The sequence below is a fragment of the Ovis canadensis genome, chromosome 3 (assembly GCF_042477335.2).
Source record: "Ovis canadensis isolate MfBH-ARS-UI-01 breed Bighorn chromosome 3, ARS-UI_OviCan_v2, whole genome shotgun sequence".
NCBI classification, from domain to species: Eukaryota; Metazoa; Chordata; class Mammalia; order Artiodactyla; family Bovidae; genus Ovis; species Ovis canadensis.
Genome location: NC_091247.1, coordinates 290,256 through 302,571, shown reverse-complemented (window position 1 = coordinate 302,571; position 12,316 = coordinate 290,256). Strand labels below are relative to the sequence as shown.

General features: G+C 58.2%; 1 protein-coding gene across 9 annotated transcripts in view; it reads left to right on the top strand.

Annotated features, from left to right (window-relative positions):
* The window catches only part of EHMT1 (euchromatic histone lysine methyltransferase 1), a 108,681-nt gene that overhangs the window by 82,206 nt on the left and 14,159 nt on the right, over window positions 1-12,316 (top strand). For all 9 annotated transcript variants that reach the window (XM_069579583.1, XM_069579585.1, XM_069579586.1 and 6 more), the window contains 2 exons: window positions 3,197-3,319; window positions 11,150-11,251. In XM_069579583.1, the coding sequence (XP_069435684.1) occupies window positions 3,197-3,319; window positions 11,150-11,251 (225 nt within the window). The remainder of the gene's footprint in view (window positions 1-3,196; window positions 3,320-11,149; window positions 11,252-12,316) is intronic.

Below are 12,316 nucleotides of genomic sequence, written 5' to 3'. Positions count from 1 at the left end.
CAGGGAGGCCTGGCGTGCTGCGGTCCACGGGCCGCACAGAGTCGGACGCGGCTGAGCGAGACTGCGCTGAGCGGAGCTGGGCTTTCCCTGCTGCTTGGGCTCTTCTCTAGTTGTGGTGCTTGGGCGTCTGCAGGGGCCTCTCTCGCTGTGGAGCGCGAGCTCTGAGTGTTTGGGCCTGGGTAGCTGAGGTGCGAGGCCCCCGCTGTTGCAGCCCCGGCGCTCGAGCTCAGGCTCGGGAGCTGTGTCACGCGGGCTGAGTGGCCCCGGGGTGCACGGAGTCTCCCAGGTGAGGAAGTGAGCCTGTGCCTCCTGCTTTGGCAGATGGGCTCGGCACCACCCAGCCGCCAGGGGAGGCCCCGCTGGTTGTACATTAAAATGCGTGTGTGCGTGTGTGTTTGCTGTTGTGTAGTTGCTAAGTCACGTCTCACTCTCTGTGACCTTGTGGTCTGCAGCCCACCAGGCCTTTCTGTCCACGAGACTTCCCAGGCGCGGATACTGGAGTGGGTTGCCATTTTCTTCTCCAGGGCATGTTTCTGACTCAGGGTGTAAAGAGTCCTACATTGGCAGGCGGATTCTTTGCCGCTGAGCCGCCAGGAAGGCCTGTGTGATTAATAAAGAAGAGTCTAAAATGTAAGCATCTCGGTTCATCTTGATGGCTCTAGAGGGAACCGGCCTGGGCTGCTTCTCCCCTGAAGCACTGTGTCCCCTCCTCAGGCGGCTCTGAGGCTGGCGTCATCATGACCGCGTGTGTGTCTCTGTGGGCTCACTGCCCTGCAGGCATCTTCGGCCACACGGCTGAGCTCTGTCCACCTCTGAACTCCACATGGTGTGACTTGTTTGCCTTTTTTCGTTCAAAGAGCCACAAGCTAAGGGGTCGTTGAGACCCTGGGGCCCGCTCGCTGCCCCCCTGCCCATTCCTGCTTCTGCCCACGGGCGGTGGTCGAGCCGCCGTCCTGGGAGGGGGCGCAGGAGTGCTGTGTCCTGCTGCGCGGCTTCTCTTGAGTTGTGAACTGTCGCAGAAAAAAACGTGACGCGTTGGTTTAGAAGGAGCTGGTTTAGGAAAAACAACACTTCACACGTTAGCGATCTTTACGACTCTGCACTGTCTGTCTGAGCCTGGGGGTATGACGGCCGGGCACGTCTCAGGTGAGGTTCTCAAGCGCGTAGTTGAGCGGTGTCCAGGGCTGCGCACTCCCAAGGCGAGCCGCCCTTCCCCAGAGCCCCAGCGTGCGTGGTGGGCGGGCTCACTGTGCTTCGCCCTGGATCCCACAGCGCTGCTTCTTGGAGGCCCCGCTCTCCTGCGTGCCTGCTTCCTGTGCCCTCCTCCCGGCAGGCCCCAGCCGCGGCCCTGTGCCCTCTCCTGGCCCCAGGCAGCCAGGCAGCGCCCTTACTCGTGCTGTGGTCAGGGTAGGGGGTTGCCTGTGAAGAGTGTTTTTGGTCATTGTTGGTCTGACTCGTTTCCACACCGAGGTCTCAGTGGAAGCAGCCCCACCTAGGCAGCTTCAGCACTGTGGCCACGGAACTAGAGAGGCCCAAGCAGGGGCCGCCTCCCACGCGCTGCCGTGCACTGGGCCCGTCCCAGCCTCTGGCCGCGCCCGCTGTCCCCACGCCGGCCCCTGCTCTGGCCTCTCTTGCTGGTCGTCCGTCTTTCCTGCACGTCTGTCTGTCCTGGCTCTGTGTCCGTCCGTCCCTCTAGGAGGTTTGATCAGGTCCTCTCACCTGCTCTGCCCTGACCTGGTGCCGGCTGTGAGCCGGGAGTCTTCCGGTCAGAAAGGTGCCTGTCCTCGCAGCCTCGGGGCCCAGGGAAGGGGAGAGCAGCGGCTGTTGCCTTGACGCGTGCCACCCTGTTCTCTGGGGGCTCACCCTCCGTCCCCCTCCTCCCGTGTCTCAGATAGCTTGGCATTGTCTCCCGGGCGCCCCACCTCTCCCTGGAACAGTCGCTCACCTTCGGGCTGGCTTCCCTGCTGTGGCCCTGGGCCGCCCACACATCCTTGTGCGGGGCTTCCATGCTGCCGGCGGGGTGGGTCACTGACCGCCTCAGGTTTCAGACAAGCGCGTGGAGCGCCAGTCCTTGCAGGCCCGGGGTCTCGGTGCTGGGCGGGGAGATGTTCCTCTGACCCTGGCCCTCTGCAGCGCGGCCCCTGCCTCCGCTCTTGGCCACCAGCCTGTGCAGCCCTCAGACCTGGGCCCTCCCTTTGGGGCTGCCTACCCTCTGAGGGCTCAGGGTGGCTGGGGGTCTGGGGGAGTCTTGCCAGGTGTGTGTCCCGAGTCACAGGCACTGCCTGGTCTTCTGCTGGCAGAGGCTCATCCTGCCTGTGCACCCGGGCAGAGTGGCTGGCCTCACGCCGGCCTTCTGGGCCCCGAGCAGCCTCCGCCCTGCCGGCCCCTCACCTGTGTGCTCTTCCAGGTTGCTATGGGGTCCTGGCTCCGCCTCGCCCTCAGATGGGCTCGGACCGGTGTCCCGCGCGTTTACCACGCGTTTACCACGCGTTTACCACCCACTGCCCCGTCCCGCCTGTGGCTCTGCCTGGAGGCCAGTGGGTCTCCTTCCAGCCCCTGCTGCTCAGCCCCTGGCTTCCGTGCGCCCTTCTCTGTCTGCTCGTTGATTTCTCACTAAACTGTTGCTCTTGTGTTTCAGTTGCTGATAATAGGAACAGCCTTGCAGGTGTTGCTCTTTGCGTGTCGGGCCAGTTTCTCCCGACACAGAAAAGGCCCAGCTGCCAAATAGTCTGTTCTCAGTGGACAACTCACCTCAGGCGTCCGCAGTTTCAGGCAGAATTTACCCAAGGACTCCTGCTCGCTCATGAGTTTTAAGTACACCCACTGCTAGAAAATACATGCTGGAGATGAATTTTTGTTCAGTTTATTTTAGCGAGCATTAGAACAGCCCAGAAAGAGCTCCGAGGTCACTGCAAGCTGGTCCCCTCACCTCCTGGCCCCGCCTTGCGGAGACCCTCTCCTCGCCTCTTTGTCTGCGCTGGGGTCTCACTTTCTTATTTCTAAGGGGTTGTCAGTGATGTTGCTATCTTTACCAAGTTAAATGAGAAGTGAAATGCTCTTCTTGGCAGAAAATAGAACAATCACTTTGGAGCCTCAGGCTTAGACGGCAGAGAGACCGAATCAGCCCTGTGCACCTGGGGACATTTCCTCCCGGGGTGTGGCTGCAGGCTGAAGTGTCTGTCCCTCTTCCCACCAGGCGGGCGCCAACATCGACACCTGCTCCGAGGACCAGAGGACCCCGCTGATGGAGGCCGCCGAGAACAACCACTTGGACGCAGTGAAGTACCTCATCAAGGCCGGGGCCCTCGTGGATCCCAAGGTACTTGCCGCGCACCCCGCTCCCCATAGCGCTCCTTGTGAGGAGGAGCAGGGCCGCTTCCCTGGGGCGCCTTCAGGGACTGGCGGCCACTGGGCACCCACAGGTGTCTAGAAGTAGGCAGTGCAGCTTGCCCGGCGGCAGTTTACTCGTGGGAAGTACCGTGAGCGCGGGCTCCACGGAGCCTGCCGCAGACAAGCACCCATGAGGGTTTGTGTGTGGAGGGTCCGGTGCCATCCTTCATGGTGGGCACCTCCCCTCTTCCGCCTGCTGTTTGGAGCCCTTACTCAGGAAAGTTGTCACCGTGCAGAGTGCCAGGTTGGGTGAAGCACAAGCTGGGGTCGAGATTGCCAGGACAAATACCAACAACCTCAAGTTATGCCGACGATACCGCTGTAAAGGCAGAAAGTGAAAAGGAGCTAAACAGCCTTTTAATGAGGGTGAAAGGAGAGTGAGAAAGCTGGCTTAAAACTCAGTGTTAAAACCACTGAGATCGCGCCATGCGGTCCCGTCACTGCGTGGCAGACAGGAGGAGAAAAGGCGGAAGCAGCGGCAGGTCCCCTCTTCCTGGGCCCCAAGCCACTGTGGCTGGTGCTCGCAGCCTTGAAATAAGAAGGTGACTGCTTCTTGGAAGGAAAGCTGTAGCCTGCTGCTGCTGCTAAGTCGCTTCAGTCCTGTCCGACTCTGTGCGACCCCATGGACGGCAGCCCACCAGGCTCCTCCGTCCCTGGGGTTCTCCAGGCAAGAACACTGGAGTGGGTTGCCACTGCCTTCTCCAATGCATGGAAGTGAAAAGTGAAAGTGAAGTCGCTCAGTCGTGTCCGATTCATAGTGACCCCGTGGACGGCAGCCCACCAGGCTCCTCCGCCCATGGGATTTTCCAGGCGAGAGCACTGGAGTAGGGTGCCATCGCCTATAACAAACCTAGACAGTGTGTTAAAAAGCAAAGACATCACTTTGCCGACAAAGGCCCGTATAGTTAAGGCTATGGTCTTTCCAGTAGTCATGTATGGATGTCAGAGTTGGACCATAAAGAGGGCTGAGTGCCAAAGAATTGATGCTTTTGAATTGTGATACTGGAGAAGATTCTTGAGAGTCCTTGGACAACAAGGAGATCAAACCAGTCAATCTTAAAGGATATCAACTCTGAATATTCATTGGAAGGACTGATGCTGAAACTCTAATGATTGGCAACCTGATGCAAAGAACCAACTCATTGGAAAAGACCCTGATGCTGGGAAGGATCGGAGGCAGGATGAGAAGGGGACGACAAGATGAGATGGTTGGATAGCACCACTGATTCAGTGGACATGAACTTGGACAGACTCTGGGAGATGGTGAGGGGCAGGGCCTGGTGTGCTGCAGTCCATGGGGTCACAAAGAATCAGACGTGACTTGGCACCTGAACAATGACAACAGCTGGGGAAAGAGAAGAAGGCCTCCGCGTTGGAAAGGGGAAGGAAAATAGTCTCTGTGCACAGACAGCGCACAGAAAGTCTTGAAGAGTCCACACGGAGACGCGCCAGTCCTGATCAGTGTGTGTGAGAGAGTTTATATGTTGAGTTAGCACATAAGTGTCAGTTGCATTTCTATGCTTGTGAACAATCCAAAAAGCAAATTAAGAGCACAGTTCCATTCACAGTAGCATCAAGAAGAAGAAAAAACTTTGGAATAAGCTTAATCAAGGAGGCAAAAGATTCACACACCAGAAGAACGCTGAAGGAGACTCAAGAAGGCACCGGTGAATGGACATCACCCTTGCCCTGTGTTCATGGAGCAGGAGCAGGCGGTGCTTTGACCCCTTGTTACCTGCAGGGCGTGGATCCCAGGGCCGCCGCAGATCGCAGCCCGCCAGCGCTCCAGTCCCCTGATGAGACTGTGTGGCCTTCAGCCCTCCGTGTTGTGGTTCTGCATCTGTGGGCGCCGAGTGCTGACTCTGTCGCTGGAAAGTCTTACTGCCCAGAACCACCTACAGGTCAGTGCAGTTCCTGTCAGAGTCCCAGCACTGTTCTCTACAGGGAAGCCCTGAACAGTTACAATAGTCTTGCCAAAGAGCAGCGCTGGAGGCCTCACACTTGCTGACTTCAGAACTTGGGCGAGAGCTGCAGTGGTCCAGAGTGTGGTGCCTGCCTCGAGGCGGACGCACGGAGCGGCGGATGGAGAGCCGTGCAGAGACGGGCGTGTGGGACGGCACAGGGCGCCTGCAGTGCGCCCTGCAGGCGCGATCCGGGTGATTCCTGTTGCGGCCCGGACCATCCGGTGGCAGGAAAGGGTGTCCTTCACCACACGTGCTGGGGCACCTGGACGCCACACACAGGCGAGTGAGGCTGGGCCCCTTCCTGTGCCTTCATAAGCTAACCCAGGGGGGTCAGAGACCGCCGTTCAAGAGCGAGAACTGTGAAGCACTTGGCAGAAAACAGGGAGACCCATGTGGCTCTGGGCTTGAGTGCCTTCTTGGACATGACTCTGGAGCACAGACCACGAGAGGAGCGTGGGCAGCTTAGACGCCACAGAATTAGGCCTGTGGCCCTCAGAGGAGAATGGAGAGACCACCCCCGGAGGAGGGAAGCATTCGCCAGTCCCGTGTCTGCTGGGCCTCGCTCTCCAGGCCATAGAGACATGTCCTGCTGCTAGACTGCAGCCCAGCTCAGAAGTGGGCAGAGTTTGAGCAGACATTTCTGCAGAGAAGATGCTTACATTTGAACGGCCAGTTGGCACATAAAAAGATGCTCAACATCATTAGTCATTAGGGAAAGGCATTCAAAGCTGCAGCGAGACCCCACAGGACAACTGTTGTCTAAATGTCAGAAGACAGGTGCCAGCAAAGCTGTGGACAGGCTGGGATTCTCACGCATTGTTGGTGGGAATGTGAAGCGGTGCAGAAACCGTGGAAAGCAGTCTGGCGGTTCCTCAGAAAAGTCACAGATTTGGTGTCAACTGCATGACCTGGTGATTCCAGTCCAGGGTGTGTCTTCAAGGAGACAGGGAGCGAGGACACAGGCAGGTGTGTGCACGCCTGCTTCTGCGCGGCGTTCACGGTTTCCAGAAGGTGGGTGCAGCGCAGGGCCCAGCGGCGTGGGCGGGTAAGCCGGGGGCGTGGCCCGTCCCTGAGGCGGAGCGCTGCTCAGTCTTCAGAAGGGAAGGGGAGTCCCGCGCAGGCTGCAGCACGGGTGTGCTTGAGGGCGCGACGCCGAGGAGGAGCTGACGCGCAAGGACGGGCGCCGCACGGCCCCGCTCCCGCGAGGAAGCTGACCAGCAGATGTGGAGATGCGGGCCCGGGCTGAGGGCAGGGACGGGCTGAGTGGTGCCACCCGAGCTCCTGCCTGGGCTGCTGCGAGGCCCCGGGAACAGAGTGGTGGTGGTTGTGTGGCTCGTAGAGCAATTAGCGAGGCCGTGGAGTGGCTGACATGGTTAGAACGGCAAGTTTTAGGTCAGATACACACACACACACAGTAGCGATGAAAGTGTTGAATCTTAGGGCTTTTCACATTAATACACATTCTTCCACCGAAAGTGTCACCCTGCAGTTCATACTCACCGATCAGCTCCTTTTCCGTCAAATTCTGTTTTTCTGTCATTAAACGCTATTCTATAACATTATTCCAAGGGGCTGTGTTACATTTCATGATATAGTTCGTATCATTTTTGCCAGACTCACTAGTGGAGTATGTGGATGATCCGGTTTTATCACTACAGCGCCTCAGCAGGCATTTCACAGCTAGGTCTTTTCACATGTTTGTTTTAAGACAGATTTTTCTGGACAAGGATTTTGGGGATCAAGATACATAATGATTTTTTAAGGCTTTTGGTCCCTCTTTCTTAAATGCATCTGGAAGTTTGTGAGACCTCATTTCCCTGCACTCTTACCAACACCAACCATTACAGTTAAAAAAATACTCACGATTCGACTGCAAAAATGGTTTTTTTTTTACTATTTTAATTTGCTTCTGTCAAAGTAAACAGTTTTTTGTATATAGTTGTTTACATATGCAGAGTGCACCATGTGAAATGCTGAGCTGGAGGAATCACAAGCTGGAATCAAGATTACTGGGAAAAATGTCAATAACTCGAGAGATGCAGATGATACCACGGTAAGGGCTGAAAGTGAAGAGGAACTAAAGAGCCTTTTGATGAAGGTGAAGGAGGAGAGTGAACGCGGTGGCTGAAACCCAACACTGAGAAAACTAAGACCGTGGCGTCCGGTCGTATCACTTCATGGCAAACAGAAGGGGAAACAGTGGGGGCCGTGGCAGGCCTTATCTTCCTGGACTCCGAAATCACGGAGGGTGGTTGCAGTCATGAGCCTGAACGACACTTGGGCCTTGGAAGGAACGCTGTGGCAGACCGTTGAGAAGCGGAGGCAGCCCTTTGCCAGCGAAAGTCTGACCAGTCAGAGTTAGGGTTTTTCCAGTGGTCATGTACGGATGTGAGAGTTGGACCATAAAGAAGGCTGAGTGCTGAAGGATTCAAACTGTGGTGGTGGAGAAGACTCTTGGGAGTCCTTGGACAGCAAGGAGATCACACCAGTCAATCCTAAAGGAAATCAGCTCTGAATATTCATTGGGAGGACTGGTGTTGAAGCTGAAGCCCCAATACTTTGGCCACTTGATGTGAAGAGCTGACTTGTTGGAAAAGACCCTGATGCTAGAAAAGATTGACGGCGAGGGGAGAAGGGGACGACAGAGGACGAGATGGTTGGATGGCATCACTGAAGCGATGGAGATGAGTTTGAGCAAGCTCCGGGAGATAGTGGAGGACGGGGAGGCCTGGTGTGCTGTGGTTTATGGGGCCACCGAGTCGGAGACGACCCCACAGCTGAACAGCAGCAGCACGGCTGCGTGGGTCGTGGGTGTGGCTTCAAGGCAGCATCTGGTCCTGTGCTTTGGTGGGTTGAGGTCTGGCGCCCTGTAGCTGCTCTGTGAACACCTGCAGGTGAGTGTTAGTCCCCATCAGGGCGGGCGCGTGAGTTCTGCCTCGTGCTTGGCTGGGGGGGCAATTTCCTGGCCCGGCCACTGGAGCCAGTGCCCAAGCAAAGCACTGCTGCAGAGGCAGGTCAGAGTTGAGGGCTTCGTAGGAGTGGCTGTACCCGCAGAGCGAGTGGTTGGCGCAGGTCTGGAGTGGGCAGTTCACCAGTGAGCCCCGCTGGACTCTGGGTGCCATGGAAAGAAGGGCCCTTGGTCCCAAGACCAGTCACAGAAGACACTCTGCCTGAGAAACAGCCTGAGCCGCCGGTGTGGTTAGAGTCCCAGAGAGGACGGAGACCCACTGGAAGAAACATACTGAAGGAAAAGTGGCCCTAAATCTTCCAAATTGGATGAAAAATACCCTCCAGGTTCAAGAATCTCACCAAACCCCAGGCTGGACAAAAGCACAGGCTGCTGCGCCAAAACCCATCGTGTTAAACGGCAGAAAGCCTAAATGCGGCCCGAGAAGAGCAGCCCAGCACAGCCTGCGCAAGCGAGCGCTGCGTGTGCTTGCCAGCTTCCCGTCTGGAGCCACAGGGGCCCGGAGACCGTGGAGTGATGTCCTATCGTGCTGAAAGGGGAAAAAAACTCCAAAAACATGTCCGCCCAGAATGCTGCAGCCAGTAAAAGTGTCCTTCAGAAGCAGTTGTGAAATAAAACATTTCCAGGTGTACAAAAACTGACAGAACTTAATAGCAGATTTATAGTAAAGCCGGGGGGAAAATCTCATCCTTGGAATAATGAAAATGCCAGAAACGGTGAATCAGAAAATTTGTTAAAAGGTGAAGGCTGTTTAAAGGAAGAAGAATATTGCGAGGTGGAGTTTACACAGACGGGCACGTCGACACGACAGCGGGAGCTGGGGGCAGTGGAGGGGCGTGAGCATGGCCCTCGGGGTCAGTCCTGGGAGGGCTCAGCACTGCTCTGAGCTGTGGACAGTCGGAAGCCGTGATCCTGCAGAATACTGGGGAGTAACTTAAAAGAGTCGTAGCTTTAAGGAAGAAATTTTTAAAGGCAGCAGAGGAAGTAAAGTGGAGTCTTGGAAAGTGCTTTTGTGATTGGAAAGCAGGAAAGAGAGTGAAACCAGGTGGGACCCCAGCAAGACGGTTGTCTGACCCTGACCGCGTCGGAGTGCCGTCCAGCATCGGAGTATGAAGCCCTGCAGCCCGAGGAGACGCTGAGCCGGTGAACGGACGAGAGCCAGCCGCGCTTCCACAGAGAGCACACAGTGCCACACACGCAGAGCACACGTGAACACAGCACACGCAGAGCACACGGGAACACACAGAGCACACGGGAACACATGCAGAGCACACCACAGAGCACACGGGAACACAGCACGCGCAGAGCATATGGGAACACATGCAGAGCACACACAAACACACGCAGAGCACACCACAGAGCACACGGGAACACACGCAGAGCACACCACAGAGCACACGGGAACACACGCAGAGCACACCACAGAGCACACGGGAACACGGCACACGGGAACACAGCACACGCAGAGCACACGGGAACACACAGCACACCAGAGAGCACACAGTAATAGAGAGTCCATGAACACGTGGCGAGCACACCCTGACAGCACAGTGACCATGTAGGCCACACACTAACACGGAGCATGCGCACTGACACGGAGAGCACACGTGAACACATGGAGAGCGCACTGACACACATGGCACACGTGAACACAGCACACATGAACAGAGCACATGCTAACGTGTGGATAGGGCATGCTAACGGCATGCTGACGCAGAGGACGCTCCCACACCCACCAGGCGGGAGCGAGCAGGGTGAGGGCACGTCAGGCGTGTGGTGAACAGGAGTCCGGCGCAGCAGGCGAGGGCGCAGAGCACTCAGAGGCCAAGAGGGAAGGTTACCTTTGCTTCCAGCATCGGGAACGGTTTCTTCAGCAGGACACAAAAAAATACAAAAGAGGCGGACGCTGCAGAGAGCGATAGAATTCAGGATTTCCAGGCCTTCCCTGGGGGCACGGTGGCTGCGATTCGAGCTTCCAGTGCAGGGGCGCAGGTCCAGCCCCTGGTCAGGGAGCTGAGATCCCACATCCCTCAGAATCAAGAGATGGTAATGCAGAGACAGTGTCGCAATGAATTCAATAACTTTCAAAAATGGTCTGTAGCAAAAAGAGAAAAAGATTTTTCCACATTTCAGTTGAACAGAAGATGCACAGAGATGGGAGGGGCCGCACAGTGTGGAGGGCCTCCTGCAGGGGGAGGGCGGCCAGGCAGCCCCCTACGCCCAGCCGTGGCGTCCTGTGGAGCCCACAGCTGAGCCCCCGGGGAGGAGTGCACGCCACTGCTGCGGGGCGGGGGTCTCCGGGTCAGGGTCACAGGGCTCCCAGGAAACACGCTGCAGCACTTGGTGTGCCTTGCACGACAGGAAGGCCTAGCAGCCCAGTCCTCCCTGACCAGCGACACGGCTGGGCTGCCCCAGTCCGTGAGTGTGAGCGAGCAGGTGTGCCCGGCGGCGCCCTCAGCATGTGGGACTGAGTGTGGATGGCAGAAAGGTGTCTGTCTGCACGTCACAGCTTAGCATGCGAAGTCGTTTCTGGACATGCACATGTAGTGGAAGCCTCGGGTGGCTCCCACCTGCGAGTGTAGGTCAGGCCGGCACTCCCCCTGGTCTGCCCTCACCTCGGGGGGTGGGCTGGGGTGGGGGGTGGGCGGTGGCTCTGGTGCTGGGTGTTCCGTGGCTGAGGTAGATTTAGGTTCTTGGGAGGTGGAGACAAAGGCCAGCCAGCAGCCACGCCGGCTGACGTGCTCTGGGCTCGGTCGCCGTGGGGCATCAGGCGGGGGGAGCTCAGCGCCCTGGGGCTCCTGGGACCTCAACGGCTCTCGTGTTACAGGACGCAGAGGGCTCGACCTGTTTGCACCTGGCTGCCAAGAAAGGCCACTACGATGTGGTTCAGTACCTGCTCTCAAACGGACAGATGGACGTCAACTGTCAGGTACGCGCCCTGTCCGCTTGCGATGCCGCCTCATGGGCCTGGCCCCAGGACCCGAGACGAGTCCTCGCCGTGGTCCCGGCCCCATCTCTCCTCCGGGGCCACCTCTGCAGGGCCTGGAGACCTGGCCTCTTCTCCCCAGCCCTGTCCACCTCCTGGCCTGCTCGCTGGCTCGCTGGCCGCCTAGAGGCCCGTCTCCAGGCACTGCCGCTCGAGCAGGGTCCCAGCCTCCGTGGGCCGAGCTGCCCTGTGGCTCCTCGCCTTCCCTCCCAGTGCTGGCTGTTGTCGGACGCTCTGTCTCTTCCCGTGTGTCTGCGTCTGCCTGTCTATCCAGCTGTTGTTGTCTGCCTGTCTGTCCAGCTGTTGTCAGGACCCTGGGGTGTCCTGCAGTGCCCAGCACAGAGCAGGTCCCGTGTACATCTCCTGACCTGTGAGGGGCTGGGGGAGAAGGTGAGGGTGCAAGGAAGGGTCCTCTCAACTCTCAGGGACCCGTTCCCGCCCCCGGGACCCTGCACGTGGGCGCGGCGGCTCCCTGCAGTGAGGTTTGTGACCCTGCGGGCTCCTTCCCCTGGCTCAGGTCCATCTCTCACCTGGGCAGGCTGGGCTGTGCTGCCGTGCCATATCCCCAGTCCCGCAGCAGGCCTGTGGGCACTGTCTCACTTCCGTCGTGGAGGCCAAGTGTGTCCACGGGAAGACGCGGTGACTGGAGCAGGCAGCAAGTTGTGTTGGCAGGGAGTGAACCTCTGGCCGCCCGAGGAGGAGTTGGCCACGTGGTTCTTGTTGGCTCAGAGTGGCTCCTGGTTTAAATGAACCCCCAGGACCACTGAGTGGGGTGGGGGCAGGGTAGAGGGGCAGCTGGCTGGGCAGGACCGTAGCCTCGCCCGTGGGCGGGGTCAGCTGGGTGGGCCTCTGCCCCCTGCCTTTCTCACGGCCTCCCAGTCTGATCTGGTGTCTGCAGTTGTTGCCTCATGCGTGGTCTGTCCTGGGGCCACCGGGTGGGCAGGTGTGTGGCCTGCCTGCGCTCACCAGGGTCCCCGGGCAGCGCTGTGAACCTCGGTTTCCTTTAGC